Source organism: Chiroxiphia lanceolata, chromosome 3, assembly GCF_009829145.1.
Source record: "Chiroxiphia lanceolata isolate bChiLan1 chromosome 3, bChiLan1.pri, whole genome shotgun sequence".
Classification (NCBI taxonomy): Eukaryota; Metazoa; Chordata; class Aves; order Passeriformes; family Pipridae; genus Chiroxiphia; species Chiroxiphia lanceolata.
In genome coordinates, this window is record NC_045639.1 from 117,101,392 (window position 1) to 117,125,832 (window position 24,441).

Here is a 24,441-nt window from a genome sequence, read left to right on the forward strand (position 1 = left end):
GGGATAGTGGGAGGTGTCCCTGCAGGGTTTGGAATGGGATGAGCTTTCAGATCCCTTCCAACCCAAACCATTCCATGGTTTCTGTGATTTCCTGAGCTCTGAGGTGTTGGGAGATGGGCAGGGACAATGAGCCATCCCATTGTGGGTTCTGGGCTCATTCCAGTGCTCACGTTCCTCGGGAATTCTGGCAGAAGGAATATCTGAGTAGGAACTCTGGACAGAAGGAATGTTGGAGTGGGATCGTTTCCCTGTCCCTGGCACAGCTTTCCCAGGGAACCTGTGGCTGCCTCTGGATCTTGGAAGTGTCCAAGTGCCTGAGGATAGTGGGAGGTGTCCCTGCAGGGTTTGGAGTGGGATGGGATTTCAGATCCCTTCCGACCCAAACCATTCCATGGTTCCTGTGATCTCCTGAGCTCTGAGGTGCTGGGAGATGGACAGGGACAACGAGCCATCCCACTGTGGGTTCTGGGCTCATTCCAGTCCTCACATTCCTCAGGAATTCTGGCAGAAGGAATGTTGGAGTGGGATCGTTTCTCTGTCCCTGGCACAGCTTTCCCAGAGAAACTGTGGCTGCCCCTGGATCCCTGGGAGTGCCCAAGTGCCCGGGGACAGCGGGCGGTGTCCCTTAATTAGAAGGCATTCCAATGAAATCCTTAATTAAACCCCCTGGAACGAGCCAAGAGGCGGGAGAGGAAACCCTTGGGATGCCGAGAGTGGCACCTCCCCCCGGGGGTGCCCAGGGGTGCTGGGGGTGCCCCCCTGTCCCCCCGCCCGCCCCTGATCCCCGTGACTTCTCTGTCCCGCAGAACTGCACCGGGAAGATGGAGGAATTCTTCCTCTTCGGGGCCTTCCTGGAGGCCACCATGATCGACAGGAGGGTCGGGGACAAGCCCATCAGCTTCGAGGTCACCATAGGTGGGCCGGGGGTTCCGGGGGGAGGGTTGATCCAAAGCCTGGCTGGTGGGGAGGTCGGGATCCAAAGCCTGGCTGGTGGGGAGGTCGGGATCCAAGGCCGTTCTTCCCGATTTTCCACGGCTGCCCACGCGGGGCTCTGGGTTTGGGGAGCGGGGGATGGACACGGGTCGGGGGGGACCCAGACTGACTGAATTCAAACTTGGCCCAGACTGAATTCAAACTTGGCCCAGACTGAATTCAAACTTGGCCCAAAAGGAATTCAAACTTGGCCCAGACTGAATTCAAACTTGGCCCAGACTGAATTCAAACTTGGCCCAGACTGAATTCAAACTTGGCCCAAAAGGAATTCAAACTTGGCCCAAAAGGAGTTAAAACTTGGCCCAGACTGAATTCAAACTTGTCCCAAAAGGAATTCAAACTTCTTGTCCCAAACTGAATTCAAACTTGTCCCAAACTGAATTCGAACTTGTCCCAAAAGGAATTAAAACTTGGCCCAAAAGGAATTAAAACTTGTCCCAAAAGGAATTCAAACTTCTTGTCCCAAACTGAATTCAAACTTGTCCCAAACTGAATTAAAACTTGGCCCACACAGAATTAAAACTTGGCCCAAACTGAATTCAAACTTGGCCCAAACTGAATTCAAACATGTCCCAGACTGAATTCAAACTTGTCCCAGACTGAATTCAAACTTGTCCCAGACTGAATTCAAACTTGGCCCAAAAGGAATTCAAACTTGTCCCAAAAGGAATTAAAACTTGGCCCAAAAGGAATTAAAACTTGTCCCAAACGGAATTCGAACTTCTCCCAAAAGGAATTCAAACTTCTTCTCCCAAACTGAATTAAAACTTGTCCCAAACAGAATTAAAACTTGGCCCAAACTGAATTAAAACTTCTTCTCCCAAATTGAGTTAAAACTTGTCCCAAACTGAATTCAAACATGTCCCAGATTGAATTAAAACTTGTCCCAAACTGATTTAAAACTTCTTGTCCCAGACTGAGTTAAAACTTGTCCCAAACTGAATTAAAACTTGGCCCAAACTGAACTAAAACTTCTTCTCCCAGACTGAATTCAGACTTGTCCCAAACTGAATTCAAACTTCTTGTCCCAAACTGAATTAAAACTTGGCCCAGACTGAACTAAAACTTCTTCTCCCAAACTGAATTAAAACTTGTCCCAAATGGAATTAAAACTTCTTGTCCCAAACTGAATTCAAACTTGGCCCAGACTGAATTAAAACCTCTCCCACACTGAATTCAAACTTCTTCTCCCAGACTGAATTCAAACTTGACCCAGACTGAATTCAAACTTGGCCCAGACTGAGCTAAAACTTCTCCCAAACTGAATTAAAACAACTTGTCCCAAACTGAATTCAAACTTCTCCCAGGCCGAATCAGACCTCAGAAGCCGGGCCGGGCTGGAGTCACAACCCCGTGAATTTATCCCACCTTTTTTGTGTTGGTTTTTTTTCCCCTCGAGGTAACTATGGCAACCAGGTGGATGGAGTGGACAAGCCCGCGCCGAGGAGGAGGAAGGAGGGAGGGGACGAGGAGGAGTCGGAGCTGCTGCAGAATTCCAGCGAGGAGGAGGGGGAGGAGGACGGAGAGCTGGTCTCGGTCTCCTCCTCCCCACCCATGAAGCCCCTGGTCACGGACAGGTCCGTGTGTCCCCCCGAGCATTCCCGGGGGATTGGAGAAAGAGGGAATTCTCCTCCCGGGATACCCGGCACAGGAACTTCCTTCGTCCCCACCCGGGTGATCCCCCGAACTCTGGGCTCTGGGATCCCTTCGGGGATCTCCCCCCGCGAGGCAAAGAGGAGCTGGGAAGGGGCTGGAGCAGCAGGAATATCTCAGGGAGCTGGGAAGGGGCTGGAGAACTTGGAATATCTGAGGGAGCTGGGAAGGGGCTGGAGAACTTGGAATATCTGAGGGAGCTGGGAAGGGGCTGGAGCAGCAGGAATATCTGAGGGAGCTGGGAAGGGGCTGGAGAACTGGGAATATCTGAGGGAGCTGGGAAGGGGCTGGAGCAGCAGGAATGGCTGAGGGAGTTGGGAAGGGGCTGGAGCAGCAGGAATATCTGAGGGAGCTGGGAAGGGGCTGGAGAACTGGGAATATCTGAGGGAGCTGGGAAGGGGCTGGAGCAGCAGGAATATCTGAGGGAGCTGGGAAGGGGCTGGAGAACCTGGAATATCTGAGGGAGCTGGGAAGGGGCTGGAGAACCTGGAATATCTGAGGGAGCTGGGAAGGGGCTGGAGAACCTGGAATATCTGAGGGAGCTGGGGTGGCTCATCCCGGAGAAAAGAGGGATCAGGTTTTTCAGGCTGTAACCCACAGGTTTTTCAGGCTGTAACCCGCAGGTTTTCAGGCTGTAACTCACAGGTTTTCAGGCTGTAACCCACAGGTTTTGAGGCTGTAACCTGCAGGTTTTTCATGTTGTAACCCGCAGGTGTTCAGGCTGTATCTCACAGGTTTTGAGGCTGTAACCCACAGGTTTTCAGGCTGTAACCCACAGGTTTTCAGGCTGTAACCCACAGGTTTTGAGGCTGTAACTCACAGGTTTTGAGGCTGTAACTCACAGGTTTTGAGGCTGTAACCCACAGGTTTTCAGGCTGTAACCCACAGGTTTTGAGGCTGTAACCCACAGGTTTTCAGGCTGTAACTCACAGGTTTTTCAGGTTGTAACCCACAGGTTTTGAGGCTGTAACTCACAGGTTTTGAGGCTGTAACCCACAGGTTTTGAGGCTGTAACCCACAGGTTTTCAGGCTGTAACCCGCAGGTTTTTCAGGCTGTAACCCACAGGTTTTGAGGCTGTAACTCACAGGTTTTCAGGCTGTAACCCACAGGTTTTCAGGCTGTAACCCACAGGTTTTTCAGGTTGTAACTCACAGGTTTTCAGGCTGTAACCCACAGGTTTTCGGGCTGTAACCCGCAGGTTTTGAGGCTGTAACTCACAGGTTTTGAGGCTGTAACTCACAGGTTTTCAGGCTGTAACCCACAGGTTTTGAGGCTGTAAATCACAGGTTTTCAGGCTGTAACCCACAGGTTTTGAGGCTGTAACCTGCAGGTTTTTCAGGCTGTAACTCACAGGTTTTGAGGCTGTAACCCACAGGTGTTGAGACTGTAACTCACAGGTTTTCAGGCTGTAACCCGCAGGTTTTGAGGCTGTAACTCACAGGTTTTCAGGGTGTAACCCACAGATTTTCAGGCTGTAACCCACAGGTTTTGAGGCTGTAACTCACAGGTTTTCAGGCTGTAACCCACAGGTTTTGAGGCTGTAACTCACAGGTTTTCAGGCTGTAACCCACAGGTTTTGAGGCTGTAACTCACAGGTTTTTCAGGTTGTAACCCACAGGTTTTGAGGCTGTAACCCGTAGGTTTTTCAGGTTGTAACCCACAGGTTTTGAGGCTGTAACTCACAGGTTTTCAGGCTGTAACCGACAGGTTTTCAGGCTGTAACTCACAGGTTTTGAGGCTGTAACCCACAGGTTTTGAGGTTGTAACGCACAGGTTTTGAGGCTGTAACTCACAGGTTTTGAGGTTGTAACCCACAGGTTTTGAGGCTGTAACTCACAGGTTTTCAGGCTGTAACCCGCAGGTTTTTCAGGCTGTAACCCACAGGTTTTGAGGCTGTAACCCAGAGGTTTTCAGGCTGTAACTCACAGGTTTTCAGGCTGTAACCCACAGGTTTTCAGGCTGTAACCCACAGGTTTTTCAGGTTGTAACTCACAGGTTTTCAGGCTGTAACCCGCAGGTTTTCAGGCCGTAACCCACAGGTTTTGAAGCTGTAACTCACAGGTTTTGAGGCTGTAACCCACAGGTTTTGAGGCTGTAACCCACAGGTTTTGAGGCTGTAACTCACAGGTTTTCAGGCTGTAACCCACAGGTTTTGAGGCTGTAACTCACAGGTTTTCAGGCTGTAACCCACAGGTTTTGAGGCTGTAACTCACAGGTTTTGAGGCTGTAACCCGCAGGTTTTGAGGCTGTAACTCACAGGTTTTCAGGCTGTAACTCACAGGTTTTGAGGCTGTAACCCACAGGTTTTGAGGCTGTAACTCACAGGTTTTCAGGCTGTAACCCACAGGTTTTGAGGCTGTAACTCACAGGTTTTGAGGCTGTAACCCGCAGGTTTTGAGGCTGTAACCCGCAGGTTTTGAGGCTGTAACTCACAGGTTTTGAGGCTGTAACCCGCAGGTTTTTCAGACTGTGATCCTCCCCCACATCTCCCCTCTCCTCCCGCAGGAACTACTTCCACCTGCCCTACCTGGAGCGCAAGCCCTGCGTGTACATCAGGAGCTGGTGGCAGGACCAGCGGCGCCGCCTCTACAACTCCAACATCATGGACAAGATCGCAGACAAGCTGGTCAGTGCGGGGGGCGCAGGGTTGGGGGGCACATCCGGGGCATGGGGGTGGCTCAGGGCACAGCCTGGGCTGCCTGTGCCACCCTCTGGTCACTCAGTGAGGACAGGCACGGCCAGGAGAGCTGGGCTAGGAACGGGGGGGGGGGGTTTCCAGCCCCAGGGGACAATCCCAGGAGGTCATTGGGGCCTCTGGGGGTCACAGCCTGATGTCCCCAGTCCTTGGGGGTCACAGCCCAATGTCCTCAATCCTCAGGGGTCACAGCCTGGTGTTCCCCATCCTCAGGGGTCACAGCCTGGTGTCCCCAACCCTCAGGGGTCACAGTCTGGTGTCCCCAGTCTTTGGGGGTCACAGCCCAGTGTCCCCAATCCTCAGGGGTCACAGCCCGGTGTTCCCCATTCTCAGGGGTCACAGCCTGGTGTCCAAATCCTCAGGGGTCACAGCCCAGTGTCCTCAATCCTCAGGGGTCACAGCTTGGTGTCCCCAGTCTTTGGGGGTCACAGCCCAGTGTCCCCAGTCCTCAGGGGTCACAGCCCGGTGTCCCCAGTTGTCAGGGACCCTGTGGGTCACAGCCTGGTGTCCCCATTCTCAGGGGTCACAGCCTGGTGTCCCCAACCCTCAGGGGTCACAGCCCAGTGTCCTCAATCCTCAGGGGCCACTGCCCGGTGTCCCCAACCCTCAGGGTCTCTGGGGGTCACAGCCCAGTGTTCCCAGTTCTCAGGGGTCACAGCCCAGTGTCCCCAGTTCTCAGGGGTCACAGCCTGGTGTCCCCAATCCTCAGGGGTCACAGCCCAGTGTCCTCAATCCTCGGGGGCCACTGCCCGGTGTCCTCAACCCTCAGGGTCTCTGGGGGTCACAGCCCAGTGTCCCCAGTTCTCAGGGGTCACAGCTTGGTGTCCCCCATCCTCAGGGGTCACAGCTTGGTGTCCCCAATCCTCAGGGGTCACAGCCTGGTGTCCCCCATCCTCAGGGGTCACAGCCCAGTGTCCTCAATCCTCAGGGGTCACAGCCTGGTGTCCCCCATCCTCAGGGGTCACAGTCCAGTGTCCCCAGTCCTCAGGGGTCACAGCCCGGTGTCCCCAACCCTCAGGGGTCACAGCCCGGTGTCCCCAGTTGTCAGGGACTCTGTGGGTCACAACCCGGTGTCCCCAGTACTCAGGGGTCACAGCCTGGTGTCCAAATCCTCAGGGTCACAGTCCGGCGTCCTCAATCCTTGGGGGTCACAGCCTGGTGTCCCCAATCCTCAGGGGTCACAGCCTGGTGTCCCCAACCCTCAGGGGTCACAGCCCAGTGTCCCCAGTAAAGGGCATGGGGGGAGGTTTTGTCACCTGGGCTGGAGGGGTGAACCCCTCATGTGGCACAGCCTGGAGAAGAGAAGGATCCAGGGAGAGCTTGGAGAACATTCCAGAGCCTAAAGGGGCTCCAGGAGAGCTGGAGAGGGACTGGGGGCAAGGGATACAGGGACAGGACACAGGGAATGGATCCCAGTGCCAGAGGGCAGGGAGAGATGGGAGACTGGGAAGGAATTCCTGGCTGGGAGGGTGGGGAGGGGCTGGGCTGGAATTCCCAGAGAAGCTGTGGCTGCCCCTGGATCCCTGGGAGTGTCCAAGGAAAGGTTGGAGCCACCTGGGATGGTGGGAGGTGTCCCTGCCCACAGCAGGACGCGGGAATTAAGTGATCTTCCAAGTCCCTTCCCCCCCCAAAATCCTGTCATTTCCTGATTCCCAGCCCCAGTTAATTCCCAAGGAGCCCCTGGGAGAGCTCCCCAGGGGCAGGGGCAGGGCAGGCTGGGCAGAGGGTCCATCCCGGGGGGTTTGGGGCCTCTCCCACGGCCCCGAGGCGGGGGCCGGATCCGATCGCTGGGAATTCCGCAGGAGGAAGGACTCAACGACGTGCAGGAGATGATCAAGACGGAGAAGCCGCACCCGGAGCGGCGGCTCCGAGGGGTCCTGGAGGAGCTGAGCGGGGGCTGCCAGTGAGTGACACGGGGACAGAGGGGGCACAGGGGGCATGGGGGGCACGGGGCGGGACCCCAACCCCGGGAGGGTCAGCTCAGCTGGCCCCGTCCTTGGGATGAGGGGACACCCTTCCCTGTGCCCTTCCCAGCCACCCTTGCCTGTCACCCTTCCCTGAGCCCTTCCCTGTCACCTTCCCTGTCACCCTTCCCAGTCACTCTTCCCAGTCACTCTTCCCTGTCACCTTCCCTGTCACCTTCCCTGTCACCCTTCCCTGTGCCCTTCCCTGTGACCCTTCCCTGTCACCCTTCATTGTCACCCTTCATTGTCACCCTTCATTGTCACCCTTCCCTGTCACCATCCCTGTCACCCTTCCCTGTCCCCTTCCCTGTGACCCTTCCCTGTCACCCTTCCCTGTCACCCTTCATTGTCACCCTTCATTGTCACCCTTCCCTGTCACCCTTCCCTGTGTCCCTTCCCTGTGTCCCTTCCCTGTGTCCCTTCCCTGTCACCCTTCCCTGTCACCCTTCCCAGTCACTCCTCCCTGTCACCTTCCCTGTCACCCTTCCCTGTGTCCCTTCCCTGTGTCCCTTCCCTGTGTCCCTTCCCTGTGTCCCTTCCCTGTCACCCTTCCCTGTGTCCCTTCCCTGTGTCCCTTCCCTGTCACCCTTCCCTGAGCCCTTCCCTGTCACCCTTCCCTGTCACCCTCCCCTGAGCCCTTCCCTGTCACCCTTCCCTGTGTCCCTTCCCTGTCACCATCCCTGTCACCCTTCCCTGTCCCCTTGCCCCCGGTCGTGCTGCAGCTCTGGGAGGGGACAGGGGACATTTCCATCCCTCTCTCAGGGAAGGGGTTCCCGTGGGAATCCCATCCCGGTTTTTCCCCCTGGGAATCCCATCCCGGTTTTTCCCCCTCCAGGCGCTTCGTGGCCTTGGCTGACCGGGAGCAACCGCACCCATCCCGCACCCGCCTGGACAGGGAGAGGCTCCGCTCCTGCCTCCGGGAGCTGGTGAGAGGATCCAGAGCCGGGAGGGGCTCCGGGACAGCGGGAGAGGGACTGGGGACAAGGGATGCAGGGACAGGACACAGGGAATGGATCCCAGCGCCAGAGGGCAGGGAGAGATGGGAGATTGGGAAGGGATTCCTGGCTGGGAGGGTGGGGAGGGGCTGGGCTGGAATTCCCAGAGAAGCTGTGGCTGCCCCTGGATCCCTGGGAGTGTCCAAGGGCAGATTGGAGCCACCTGGGATAGCGGGAGGTGTCCCTGGAATGGAACGGGATGAACTTTAAGGAGGCGGGACAGGCACAGGGAACAGGGAGTCAGGACACGGCACAGGGAACGGCACCGGGGTGGGGTGGGAACAGGAGTGTGAGAAATAAAAATATGGGATTTTTATATATAAACTTGTCCCAAACTGAATTAAAACTCCTCTCCCTCTCCCCTCCCCTCCCCTCCCTCTCCCTCTCCCTCTCTTCTCTTCTGCACATCCCTCTCTTCCTCCACCCCCCATTCCTCATCCCGCTGCCTGGAGGTGACACAGCTCTGTCCCTGTCCCCCCATTCCTCATCCCGCTGTCTGGAGGTGACACAGCTCTGTTCCTGTCCCCCCATTCCTCATCCCGCTGTCCCCCGCTGTCTGGAGGTGACACAGCTCTGTCCGTGTCCCCTCCATTCCTCATCCCTCTGTCTCCAGGTGACACAGCTCTGTCCCTGTCCCCCCGTTCCTTACCCCGCTGTCCCTGCCTGTCTGGAGGTGACACAGCTCTGTCCCTGTCCCTCTATTCCTCACCCCACTGTCCCTGCCTGTCTGGAGGTGACACAGCTCTGTCCCTGTCCCCTCCATTCCTCATCCCGCTGTCCCCCGCTGTCTGAAGGTGACACAGCTCTGTCCCTGTCCCCCCCATTCCTCATCCCCCTTTCTCCCGCTGCCTGGAGGTGACACAGCTCTGTCCCTGTCCCCCCATTCCTCATCCTGCTGTCTGGAGCTGACACAGCTCTGTCCCTGTCCCCCCATTCCTCATCCCGCTGTCTGAAGGTGACACAGCTCTGTCCCTGTCCCCCCATTCCTCATCCCGCTGTCTGAAGGTGACACAGCTCTATCCCTGTCCCCCCCATTCCTCATCCCGCTGTCTGGAGGTGACACAGCTCTGTCCCTGTCCCCCCCTTCCTCATCCTGCTGTCCCTACCTGTCTGGAGGTGACACAGCCCCCTCCGTGCTCTCCTCTGTCCCCTCACCCCTCTGTCTCTGGCTGTCTGGAGGTGACACAACTCTGTCCGTGTCCCCTCCATTCCTCATCCCTCTGTCTCCAGGTGACACAGCTCTGTCCCTGTCCCCTCCATTCCTCATCCCGCTGTCCCCCGCTGCCTGGAGGTGACACAGCTCTGTCCCTGTCCCCCCCTTCCTCATCCCCCTGTCTCCAGCTGACACAGCTCTGTCCCTGTCCCCCCCCATTCCTCATCCCCCTGTCCCCCGCTGTCTGAAGGTGACACAGCTCTGTCCCTGTCCCCCCATTCCTCATCCCTCTGTCTCCAGGTGACACAGCTCTGTCCCTGTCCCCCCATTCCTCACCCCACTGTCCCTGCCTGTCTGGAGGTGACACAGCTCTGTCCCTGTCCCCCCCATTCCTCACCCCACTGTCCCTGCCTGTCTGGAGGTGACACAGCTCTGTCCCTGTCCCCTCCATTCCTCATCCCGCTGTCCCCCGCTGTCTGAAGGTGACACAGCTCTGTCCCTGTCCCCCCCATTCCTCATCCCCCTTTCTCCCGCTGCCTGGAGGTGACACAGCTCTGTCCCTGTCCCCCCATTCCTCATCCTGCTGTCTGGAGCTGACACAGCTCTGTCCCTGTCCCTCTATTCCTCACCCCACTGTCCCTGCCTGCCTGGAGGTGACACAGCTCTGTCCCTGTCCCCCCATTCCTCATCCTGCTGTCTGGAGCTGACACAGCTCTGTCCCTGTCCCTCTATTCCTCACCCCACTGTCCCTGCCTGCCTGGAGGTGACACAGCTCTGTCCCTGTCCCCCCATTCCTCATCCCGCTGCCTGGAGGTGACACAGCTCTGTCCCTGTCCCCTCCATTCCTCATTCCCCTGTCCCCTGCTGTCTGAAAGTGACACAACTCTGTCCGTGTCCCCTCCATTCCTCATCCCTCTGTCTCCAGCTGACACAACTCTGTCCCTGTCCCTCCATTCCTCATCCCCCTGTCCCCCGCTGTCTGGAGGTGACACAGCTCTGTCCCTGTCCCTCTATTCCTCACCCCACTGTCCCTGCCTGCCTGGAGGTGACACAGCTCTGTCCCTGTCCCCTCCATTCCTCATCCCGCTGTCTGGAGGTGACACAGCTCTGTCCCTGTCCCCCCATTCCTCATCCCGCTGCTTGGAGGTGACACAGCTCTGTCCCTGTCCCCCCCATTCCCATCGCCCTGTCCCCTGCTGTTTGGAGGTGACACAGCTCTGTCCCTGTTCCCCCCATTCCTCATCCCCCTGTCCCTACCTGTCTGGAGGTGACACAGCCCCCTCCGTGCTCTCCTCTGTCCCCTCACCCCTCTGTCTCTGGCTGTCTGGAGGTGACACAACTCTGTCCGTGTCCCCTCCATTCCTCATCCCTCTGTCTCCAGGTGACACAACTCTGTCCCTGTTCCCCCCATTCCTCATCCCCCTGTCCCTACCTGTCTGGAGGTGACACAGCCCCTCCGTGCTCTCCTCCGTCCCCTCACCCCGCTGTCCCTGCCTGTCTGGAGGTGACACAGCTCTGTCCCTGTCCCCCCATTCCTCATCCCGCTGTCTGAAGGTGACACAGCTCTGTCCCTGTCCCCCCATTCCTCATCCCACTGTCCCTGCCTGTCTGGAGGTGACACAGCTCTGTCCCTGTCCCCCCCATTCCTCATCCCGCTGCCTGGAGGTGACACAGCTCTGTCCCTGTCCCCCCCATTCCCATCGCCCTGTCCCCTGCTGTTTGGAGGTGACACAGCTCTGTCCCTGTCCCCCCATTCCTCATCCCGCTGTCTGGAGGTGACACAGCTCTGTCCCTGTCCCCCCCTTCCTCATCCTGCTGTCCCCGACTGTCTGGAGGTGACACAACCCCCTCCGTGCTCTCCTCTGTCCCCTCACCCCTCTGTCTCCAGGTGTCTGGAGGTGACACAACTCTGTCCGTGTCCCCTCCATTCCTCATCCCTCTGTCTCCAGCTGACACAGCTCTGTCCCTGTCCCCCCATTCCTCATCCCGGACACAGCCCCTCCGCGCTCCCCGATCCCTTCCCAAGGCAGGGATCCCTTCCCAAGGCCAGGGCTGCGGTGCCTGGGAAGCAGCAGCAGCCCGGGCCTGGCAAACACCCGGGGTTGTGTGTGTGTGTGTGTGTGTGTGTGTGTGTGTGTGTGGGTGTGTGTGGGTGTGTGTGCGCGTCTTTGGGCTCCTCCGCTCAGAATTAACCCCCGAACCCTCGGCCCTGGAGGCCGAAAGGGGCCCAAAGTTTCCCTGGAATAATTCCGCCTGCCCTCATCCCGGTTTATTTTCTTCCCCCCAGGAGGGGCTGTCCCAGCAGGCGCGGGCGCTGCGGCAGCAGGTGAAGCGGAACACGCTGCGGGAGAAGCTGAAGCTGGCGCAGAACTTCCTGCAGAAGCTGCGGTTCCTGGCGGACGAGGTGGGGACCCCATCCCGAAAAAAAATATCCCGGTGGATCAAGAACCGGCTTCGGGAGCTTCGGGGATAATACAGAATAATAATATGTCATGAACAATACATATTTAATAATACATATTAAATAATGCATAATACATAAGTATTATATATTTAATAATACATAATTAATAACAAATACTAGATACTTAATAATGCATAATCAATAATACATAATACGTCATTAACAATACCTATTTAATAATACATAATTAAATAATACATAATATATAATTAATATATATTTGATAATACATAATTAATAACACACACTATATACTTAATAATGCATAATTAATAGTACGTAATACATAAGGAATATATATTTAATAATACATAATTAATAATACATAATATGTCATTGATAATACATATTTAATAACACATAATTAATAATGCATAATATATAATTAATATATATTTGATAATACATAACTAATAACAAATACTAGATACTTAATAATACATAATCAATAATACATAATACGTCATGAACAATACATATTTAATAATACATAATTAATAATGCATAATATATAATTAATATATATTTGATAATACATAATTAATAACACACACTATATACTTAATAATGCATAATTAATAGTACATAATACGTCATTAATATATATTTAATAATACACAATTAATAATACATAATACGTCATTAATAATACATATTTAATAATACATAATTAATAATGCATAATATATAACTAATATATATTCGACAATACATAATTAATAATACATAATACGTCATTAACAGTACATATTTAATAATACATAATTAATAATACATGATATATATTTAATATATATTTGATAATACATAATCAACAATACATAATACGTCATTAACAATACATATTTAATAATACATAATTAATAATGCATAATATATAATTAATATATATTTGATAATACATAATAATATGTCATTAACAATACATATTTAATAACACATATTAAATAATACATAATACATAATTAATATATATTTAATAATACAGAATTAATAACAAATACTAGATACTTAATAATGCATAATCAATAATGCATAATACGTCATTAACAATGCATATTTAATAATACATAATTAATAATGCATAGTATATAAGTAATATATATTTGATAATACATAATTAATAACACACACTATATACTTAATAATGCATAATTAATAGTACATAATACGTAATTAATATATATTTAATAAGACATAATCAATAATACATAATACATCATTGACAATATATATTTAATAATACATAATTAATAATACATAATATATAATTAATATATATTTGATAACACATAATTAATAATACATAATATGTCATTGATAATAAATATTTAATAATACACAATAATGCATAATATATAATTAATATATATTTGATAATACATAATTAATAACAAATACTAGATACTTAATAATGCATAATCAATAATACATAATACGTCATGAACAATACATATTTAATAATACATAATTAAATAATACATAATATATAATTAATATATATTTGATAATACATAATTAATAACACACACAATATACTTAATAATGCGTAATTAATAGTACATAATACATAATTAATATATATTTGATAATACATAATATATAATACATAATACGTCATTGACAATATATATTTAATAATACATAATTAATAATACATAATATATAATTAATATATATTTGATAACACATAATTAACTATACATAATATGTCATTGATAATAAATATTTAATAATACACAATAATGCATAATATATAATTAATATATATTTGATAATACATAATTAATAACAAATACTAGATAATAATACATAATCAATAGTACATAATACGTCATTAACAATACATATTTAATAATACATAATTAAATAATACATAATATATAATTAATATATATTTGATAATACATAATTAATAACACACACTATATACTTAATAATGCATAATTAATAGTGCATAATATATAATTAATATATATTCGATAATACATAATTAATAACAAATACTATATACTTAATAATACTTAATAATACATAATATGTCATCAATAATCCATAATATGTCATTAATAATCCATATTTAATAATACATGACTAATAATGCATAATATATAACTGATATATATTTGATAATACATAATTAATAACACACACTATATACTTAATAATGTGTAATTAATAGTACATAATACGTAATTAATATATATTTAATAATACATAATTAATAATACATAATACGTCATTAACAGTACATATTTAATAATACATAATTAATAATACATAACATAGAATTAATATATATTTGATAATACATAATCAATAATACATAATACGTCATTAACAATACATATTTAATAATACATAATTAATAATACATAATATATAATTAATATGTATTTGATAATACATAATAATATGTCATTAACAATACATATTTAATAATACATATTAAATAATACATAATACATAAGTAATATATATTTAATAATACAGAATTAATAACAAATACTAGATGCTTAATAATGCATAATCAATAATACATAATACGTCATTAACAATACATATTTAGTAATACATAATTAGTAATGCATAATACATAAGGAATATATATTTGATAATACATAATTAATAACACACACTATATACTTAATAATGCATAATTAATAGTACATAATACGTAATTAATATATATTTAATAATACATAATTAATAATACATAATATGTCATTGATAACACATATTTAATAACACATAATTAATAATGCATAATATATAATTAATATATATTTGATAATACATAACTAGCAATACATAATACATCATTAACAGTACATATTTAATAATGCATAATTAATAATACATAATATATAATTAATATATATTTGATAATACATAATTAATAATACATAATACGTCATTAACAATACATATTTAATAATACATAATTAATAATGCATAATACATAAGGAATATATATTTGATAATACATAATTAATAACAAATACTAGATACTTAATAATACATAATCAATAATGCATAATACGTCATTAACAATACATATTTAGTAATACATAATTAATAATGCATAGTATATAACTAATATATATTTGATAATACATAATTAATAACACACACTATATACTTAATGATGCATAATTAATAGTACATAATACGTAATTAATATATATTTAATAATACATAATACGTCGTTAACAATACATATTTAATAATGCATAATTAATAATGCACAATATATAATTAATATATATTTGATAACACATATTTAATAATACATAATACGTCATTAACAATACATATTTAATAATGCATAATTAATAATGTGTAATACGTCATTAACAATACATATTTAAAAATACATAATTAATAATGCATAATACATAATTAATATATATTTGATAATACATAATTAATAATACATAATACATCGTTAACAATACACATTTAATAATACATAATTAATAATACATAATACATAAGGAATATATATTTGATAATACATGATTAATAACACACACTATATACTTAATAATGCATAATTAATAGTACATAATACATAATTAATATATATTTAATAATACATAATTAATAACACACACTATATACTTAATAATGCATAATTAATAGTACATAATACATAATTAATATATATTTAATAATACATAATTAATAATGCATAATACGTCATTAACAATACATATTTAATAATACATAATTAATAATGCACAATATATAATTAATATATATTTGATAACACATAATTAATAATACATAATACGTCATTAACAATACATATTTAATAATACATAATTTATAATGTGTAATACGTCATTAACAATACATATTTAATAATACATAATTAATAATGTGTAATACGTCATTAACAATACATATTTAAAAATACATAATCAATAATGCATAATACATAATTAATATATATTTGATAACACATAATTAATAATACATAATACGTCATTAACAGTACATATTTAATAATACATAATTAATAATGAATGATATATAATTAATATATATTCGTTAATACACACACTATATACTTAATAATGTGTAATTAATAGTACATAATACATAATTAATATATATTTAATAATACATAATAATGCATAATACATAAGGAATATATATTTGATAATACATAATTAATAACACACACTATATACTTAATAATACATAATTAATAATACATAATACGTCATTAACAGTACATATTTGATAATACATAATTAATAATGCATAATATATAATTAACATATATTTGATAATACATAATTAATAATGCATAATATGCCATTAATAATACATATTTAATAATATATAATTAATAATGCATAATATATAATTAATATATATTCGATCATACATAATTAATAATACATAATACGTCATTAACAGTACATATTTAATAATACATAATCAATAATACATAATACATAAGGAATATATATTTGATAATACATAATTAATAATACATAATACATAAGGAATATATATTCGATAATACATAATTAATAATACATAATACGTCATTAAAAATACATATTTAATAATACATAATTAATAATACATAATATATAATAAATATATATTTGATAATACATAATTAATAACACACACCATATACTTAATAATGTGTAATTAATAGTACATAATACATAATTACTATATATTTAATAATACATAATTAATAACAAATACTATATACTTAATAATGCATAATCAGTAATACATAATACATCATTAATAATACATATTTAATAATACTTAACACATAATTAATAATACATAATTATCAATACATAATACATCATTACTAATACATATTCAATAACACATAATTATTTAATAATACTTAACACATAATTAATAAGACATAATTAATATTACATCATACATAGTTATTAATACATATTTAATAACATGTAATTAATAATGCAATATACATAATTAATATACATAATTAATAATACGTAATACATAATTAATAACACATATTTAATGATGCATAATTAATAGTACACAGTGCATCATTAATAATACATATTTAATAATACATAATTGATAACACATAATGCATCATTATTAATATATATTTAATTATATATAATATTATATATATAATTATATATATTATTATATATAATTAATAACATATTACATATTTAATAATGCACAATTAATAATGCATATTACATAATTAATAAAACCCGTTTAATAATACACAATACATATTTTATAATCCAGAATAATAGTCATTTAATAATGCATCATTAATAATGCATATTTAATAATACATAATTAACAATGCATAATACACTATTAATAATGCCTATTTAATAATGCATAATCCATAATGCACAATTAATAATGCCTATTTAATAGATTAATCCATAATCTCTGACCTATTTCTCCTATTCAAGTGTCCACCTTATCCTAATTTATTCCCTAATTTATTCCCTACCCTAATTTATAATTAGGACGGATTTATAATTAGGATAATTTTTATTCTCTCTCCCAGTTTATAATCTCCGGTGTTATTATCTATTTATCTAATTTATTACCTCCAGGCCTGTTGAAAATTGCTTCCATTTCTAAGTAGGGTTAAATTTAAGGAGGAGGTAAATTTAAGGAGGAGGTAAATTTAAGTAGGGTTTAATTTAAGGAGGAGATAAATTTAAGTAGGGTTAAAGTTAAGGAGGGTTAAATTTAAAAAGGAGGTAAATTTAATAGGGTTAAATTTAAGGAGGAGATAAATTTAAGTAGGGTTAAATTTAAGGAGGGTTAAATTTAAGGAGGAGGTAAATTTAAGTAGCTTTAAATTTAAGGAGGAGGTAAATTTAATAGGGTTAAATTTAAGGAGGAGGTAAATTTAAGTAGGGTTTAATTTAAGGAGGAGGTAAATTTAAGTAGGGTTAAAGTTAAGGAGGGTTAAATTTAAAAAGGAGGTAAATTTAATAGGGTTAAATTTAAGGTTGAGATAAATTTAAGTAGGGTTAAATTTAAGGAGGGTTAAATTTAAGGAGGGTTAAATTTAAGGAGGAGGTAAATTTAAGTAGCTTTAAATTTAAGGAGGAGGTAAATTTAAGTAGGGTTAAATTTAAGGAGGAGGTAAATTTTAGTAGAGTTAAATTTAAGGAGGAGGTAAATTTAAGGAGGAGGTAAATTTAAGTAGCTTTAAATTTAAGGAGGAGGTAAATTTAAGTAGGGTTAAATTTAAGGAGGAGGTAAATTTAAGTAGGGTTAAATTTAAGGAGGAGGTAAATTTAAGTAGGGTTAATTTTAAGGAGGAGGTAAATTTAAGGAGGAGGTAAATTTAAAGAGGAGGTAAATTTAAATAGGGCTGAATTTAAGGAGGAGGTAAATTTAAGTAGCTTTAAATTTAAGGAGGAGATAAATTTAGGTAGGGTTAAATTTAAGGAGGAGGTAAATTTAAGTAGGGTTAAATTTAAGGAGGAGGTAAATTTAAGGAGGAGTTAAATTTAAGTAGCTTTAAATTTAAGGAGGAGGTAAATTTAAGTAGAGTTAAATTTAAGGAGAAGATAAATTTAAGTAGGGTTAAATTTAAGTAGGGTTAAATTTAAGGAGGAGGTAAATTTAAGGAGGAGGTAAATTTAAGTATCTTTAAATTTAAGGAGGAGGTAAATTTAAATAGGGTTAAATTTAAGGAGGAGGGAATTTTAGAATCCCTGTCCGTCCACGCCCCCCCTCGGGAATTGAGTTTGGGGGATTTTTGGGACCCCTTCCCCCCTTCCTCCTCCTCTTCTTTGGAGCACGTAACATCCTCGGAGGCTTCCCAAAAATTCCTGGGTGATATCTCAGGTTGTCCAGGCCGGGGGGGGCAGATGTTTTTTAAACAGAATGAGGGCCCCCCCCTTGAAAAAGAGACTAAATACGCTGCTGGAATTTAGGGGAATTGATAGGGAATTGTAATGGCATTGATAAAAAATGGGGTAATAGGGTTGGGTACGTGTGAACTGCTGTGCTAAAGGGTGAGGGATGTAATAATAATAGTAAATAATAAGTGCAGCTACGTTTAAAACCTACATTCACTGCGTGACTACTTCTAAAACCTGTAAAAATTAAAAAAAAATAAAAAATAAATAAAACTCCAAGGCAACAGCCCCCTTAAGTAGGCCCCGAAAAGCTCTCAGTTCTGAGGGTCCAGCCTAAAGCTCATCCAGTTCCATTCCAGGGACACCTCCCGCTGTCCCAGGGAATCCAGCCTTTCCTTGGACACTCCCAGGGATCCAGGGGCAGCCACAGCTCCTCTGGGAATTCCAGCCCAGCCCCTCCCCACCCTCCCAGCCAGGAATCCCTTCCCAATCTCCCCCCCAGATCTCCCCTTTCCCACTGGGATCCATTCCCTGGGGCCTGGCATTCCAGGCCCTGATCCCAAATCCCTCTCCCGCTCTCCTGGAGCCCCTTCAGGCTCTGGAATGTTCTCCAAGCTCTCCCGGGATCCTTCTGTGGTCCTTCCCACAGGCCAGGACTGGCTCAGCCGGGGGTTCTTTGCCCTCCCTGGCACTGGAGCTGTTCCAGCTCCTGCTCCCGTTTCCCATGGAATGCTCCCGGTTCCATCCAGGCCTTCCCCGGCCTTGGTTCAGCCCCAGCAGGACACAAACCGGCCCCTGGGGTGGGGTGGGACCTGCCCAGGCTGTGGGAGCCTCTTCCAAGGTGTGGCCCCTGCCCTGTGTTCCCCGCAGATGGGAATCTTCGGGAAAAGGAAAACCTTGTCCTCCTCCGACCCAAAACTCGTGGTTTTTGTTAAACTGGAACAAGCACAAATCCCAGTTTCTTTCCTGCTGCTGAGCTCGGGAAAGAATCTGGAGTGGGAATCTCTGTGGGAACGGGCACATCCCCCTCCTGTCACCTTCCCTGTCACCTTCCCTGTCACCCTTCCCTGTCACCCTTCTCTGTGTCCCTTCCCTGTCACCCTTCCCTGTGTCCCTTCCCTGTGTCCCTTCCCTGTGTCCCTTCCCTGTCACCTTCCCTGCCACCCTTTCCTGTGTCCCTTCCGTGTCACCCTTCCGTGTCACCCTTCCGTGTCACCCTTCCATGTCACCCTTCCCTGTCACCCTTCCCTGTCACCTTCCCTGTGTCCCTTCCCTGTCACCTTCCCTGTCACCCTTCCCTGTCACCCTTCCCTGTCACCCTCCCTGTGTCACTTCCCTGTCACCTTCCTGTCACCCTTCCCTGTCACCTTCCCTGTCACCCTTCCCTGTGTCCCTTCCCTGTCACCCTTCCCTGTCACCTTCCCTGTCACCTTCCCTGTCACCTTCCCTGTCACCCTTCCCTGTCACCTTCCCTGTCACCTTCCCTGTCACCATTCCCTGTCACCTTCCCTGTCACCCTTCCCTGTGTCCCTTCCCTGTCACCCTTCCTTGTCACCTTCCCTGTCACCCTTCCCCGAGACCTTCCCTGTCACCTTCCCTGTCACCCTTCCCTGTCACCTTCCCTGTCACCTTCCCTGTCACCATTCCCTGTCACCTTCCGTGTCACCCTTCCCTGTGTCCCTTCCCTGTCACCTTCCCTGTCACCTGTATTTTTTTTGGCAGCCCCAGCACAGCATCCCCGACGTGTTCATCTGGATGATGAGCAACAACAAGCGCGTGGCCTACGCCCGCATCCCCTCCAAGGACCTGCTGCACTCCCTGGTGGACGAGGAGATGGGCAAGGACTGCGCCAAGGTCAAGACAGTCTTCCTCAAGGTACTGACCCCCCCTCCCCGGGGGGGTACAGACACCAGGAGGGAGCTGGAGGAGGGACAGAGTGACAGGGTGGGAGATGGAGGAGGGACAGAGTGAGAGGGTGGGAGATGGAGGGACAGAGTGACAGGGTGGGAGATGGAGGAAGAGAGTGACAGGGTGGGAGATGGAGGGACAGAGTGACAGGGTGGGAGATGGAGGGACAGAGTGACAGGGTGGAGATGGAGGGACAGAGTGACAGGGTGGGAGATGGAGGGACAGAGTGACAGGGTGGGAGATGGAGGAGGGACAGAGTGACAGGGTGGGAGATGGAGGGACAGAGTGACAGGGTGGGAGATGGAGGGACAGAGTGACAGGGTGGGAGATGGAGGAGGGACAGAGTGACAGGGTGGGAGATGGAGGAGGGACAGAGTGACAGGGTGGGAGATGGAGGGACAGAGTGACAGGGTGGGAGATGGAGGGACAGAGTGACAGGGTGGGAGATGGAGGAGGGACAGAGTGACAGGGTGGGAGATGGAGGGACAGAGTGACAGGGTGGGAGATGGAGGGACAGAGTGACAGGGTGGGAGATGGAGGGACAGAGTGACAGGGTGGGAGATGGAGGGACAGAGTGACAGGGTGGGAGCTGGAGGAGGGACAGAGTGACAGGGTGGGAGCTGGAGGAGGGACAGAGTGACAGGGTGGGAGATGGAGGAGGGACAGAGTGACAGGGTGGGAGATGGAGGGACAGAGTGACAGGGTGGGAGATGGAGGGACAGAGTGACAGGGTGGGAGATGGAGGAGGGACAGAGTGACAGGGTGGGAGATGGAGGAAGAGAGTGACAGGGTGGGAGATGGAGGGACAGAGTGACAGGGTGGGAGATGGAGGGACAGAGTGACAGGGTGGGAGATGGAGGGACAGAGTGACAGGGTGGGAGATGGAGGGACAGAGTGACAGGGTGGGAGATGGAGGAGGGACAGAGTGACAGGGTGGGAGATGGAGGGACAGAGTGACAGGGTGGGAGATGGAGGGACAGAGTGACAGGGTGGGAGATGGAGGAGGGACAGAGTGACAGGGTGGGAGATGGAGGAGGGACAGAGTGACAGGGTGGGAGATGGAGGGACAGAGTGACAGGGTGGGAGATGGAGGGACAGAGTGACAGGGTGGGAGATGGAGGAGGGACAGAGTGACAGGGTGGGAGATGGAGGGACAGAGTGACAGGGTGGGAGATGGAGGGACAGAGTGACAGGGTGGGAGATGGAGGGACAGAGTGACAGGGTGGGAGATGGAGGAGGGACAGAGTGACAGGGTGGGAGATGGAGGGACAGAGTGACAGGGTGGGAGATGGAGGGACAGAGTGACAGGGTGGGAGATGGAGGGACAGAGTGACAGGGTGGAGATGGAGGGACAGAGTGACAGGGTGGGAGATGGAGGAGGGACAGAGTGACAGGGTGGGAGATGGAGGAGGGACAGAGTGACAGGGTGGAGATGGAGGGACAGAGTGACAGGGTGGGAGATGGAGGGACAGAGTGACAGGGTGGGAGCTGGAGGAGGGACAGAGTGACAGGGTGGGAGCTGGAGGAGGGACAGAGTGACAGGGTGGGAGCTGGAGGAGGGACAGAGTGACAGGGTGGGAGATGGAGGAGGGACAGAGCTCGGTCTGAAGCTGTGCCAGGGGAGGGTTAGGTTGGATATGGGAAAGAATTTCTTTCCAGAGATGCCCAGGGAATCACAGAATCCCAGAATCAACTGGGTGTGAAGGGACCTCTGAGATCATCGAGTCCAACCCTGGATCCAACCCCGCCGTGGTTCCCAGCCCATGGCACTGATGCCACATCCAGTCTGTCCTTAAAAACCTCCAGGGATGGAGAATCCACCCCTTCCCTGGGCAGCCCATTCCAAGGGCTGAGCACCCTCTCTGGAAAGAAATTCTTCCTAATCTCCAACCTAAACCTCCCCTGGCACAGCTTGAGACCGAGCCCTCTTGTCTTGCTGAGAGTTGCCTGGAAAGTGGTGGGTTCCCCCTCCTCGGAGGTTTTTAGGGTAAGAGTGGATGTGGCATCAGTGCCACGGGCTGGGAACCACGGCGGGGTCGGATCAAGGGTTGGACTCGATGATCTCGGAGGTCCCTTCCAACCCGGCTGATTCTGTGATTCTGTGATTCTGTGATACAACTACTTATAAAGCTTATAAAAATTAGGAAAAACCCCCAAAAAACCCCAGAAGAAATCTCAAGTCATCACCCTGAACTCTGGCATCCCTTGTTCCCACCCAGCTGCCCGGGAAGAGGGGCTTTGGCCCCGCTGGGTGGACGGTGCAGGCCAAGATGGAGGTTTACCTGTGGCTGGGCCTCAACAAGCAGCGCAAGGACTTCCTGAGCGGCCTCCCCTGTGGATTCGAGGAGAAGAAAAGCCCCCGGGGCCAAAACCTGCCCTCCTTCCCCCCCATCAGCCTCCTGTACACCAGTAAGGGCTTCCTGACCCTAACCCTAACCCCAAACCTGCCCTCCAAACCCAAACCCTGCCTTCCTTCCCCCCCTAACCCCAAACCTGCCCTCCTTCCCCCCCTAACCCCAAACTTGCCCTCCTTCCCCCCTAACCCCAAACTTGCCCTCCTTCCCCCCCTAACCCCAAACCTGCCCTCCTTCCCCCCCTAACCCTAACCCCAAACCTGCCCTCCTTCCCCCCCTAACCCTAACCCCAAACCTGCCCTCCTTCCCCCCCTAACCCCAAACTTACCCTCCTTCCCCCCCTAACCCCAAACCTACCCTCCTTCCCCCCCTAACCCTAACCCCAAACCTGCCCTCCTACCCCCCCTCAGCCTCCTGTACCCCAGTAAGGGCTTCCTGACCCTAACCCTAACCCATAACCCTAACCCTGACCCCAAACCTTCCCTCCTTCCCCCCACTCAGCCTCCTCTACACCAGTAAGGGCTTCCTAACCCTGACCCAAAACCTGCCCTCCTTCCCCCCCTAACCCTAACCCTGACCCAAAACATGTCCTCCTAACCCTAAGCCCAAACCTGCCCTCCTTCCCCCCCTCAGCCTCCTCTACACCAGTAAGGGCTTCCTAATCCTGACCCTGACCCATAACCCTAACCCTGACCCAAATCTACCCTCCTTCCTAACCCATAACCCTAACCCTGACCCAAACCTACCCTCCTTCCTCCCCTAACCCTGACCCAAACCTGCCCTCCTTCCTAACCCATAACCCTAACCCTGACCCCAAACCTGCCCTCCTTCCCCCCCTAACCCTGACCCCAAACCTGCCCTCCTTCCCCCCCTAACCCTGACCCCAAACCTGCCCTCCTTCCCCCCCTAACCCTGACCCCAAACCTGCCCTCCTTCCCCCCTTCAGCCTCCTGTACACCAGTAAGGGCTTCCTGACCCTAATCCTAACCCTAACCCTGACCCAAAACCTGCCCTCCTTCCCCCCCTAACCCTAACCCTAACCCCAAACCTACCCTCCTTCCCCTCCTTCAGCCTCCTGTACACCAGTAAGGGCTTCCTGACCCATAACCCTAACCCATAACCCTAACCCCAAACTTGCCCTCCTTCCTAACCCTAATCCATAACCCTAACCCAAACCCCAAACCTGCCCTCCTTCCCCCCTCAACCTCCTGTACCCCAGTAAGGGCTTCCTAACTCTAACCCAAAACCTGCCCTCCTTCCCCCCTAACCCTGACCCCAAACCTGCCCTCCTTCCTAACCCAAACCCCAAACCTGCCCTCCTTCCCCCCTCAACCTCCTGTACCCCAGTAAGGGCTTCCTAACCCAAACCCCAAACCTGCCCTCCTTCCCCCC

General features: G+C 46.7%; 1 protein-coding gene across 1 annotated transcript in view; it reads left to right on the forward strand.

The window, feature by feature from the left end:
* The window catches only part of OTOF (otoferlin), a 161,696-nt gene that overhangs the window by 95,166 nt on the left and 42,089 nt on the right, over positions 1-24,441 (forward strand). The window contains exons 23-30 of the mRNA XM_032683676.1: positions 807-915; positions 2,393-2,570; positions 5,153-5,273; positions 7,145-7,245; positions 8,142-8,232; positions 11,742-11,858; positions 20,510-20,662; positions 22,915-23,104. Of these exons, the coding sequence (XP_032539567.1) occupies positions 807-915; positions 2,393-2,570; positions 5,153-5,273; positions 7,145-7,245; positions 8,142-8,232; positions 11,742-11,858; positions 20,510-20,662; positions 22,915-23,104 (1,060 nt within the window). The remainder of the gene's footprint in view (positions 1-806; positions 916-2,392; positions 2,571-5,152; positions 5,274-7,144; positions 7,246-8,141; positions 8,233-11,741; positions 11,859-20,509; positions 20,663-22,914; positions 23,105-24,441) is intronic.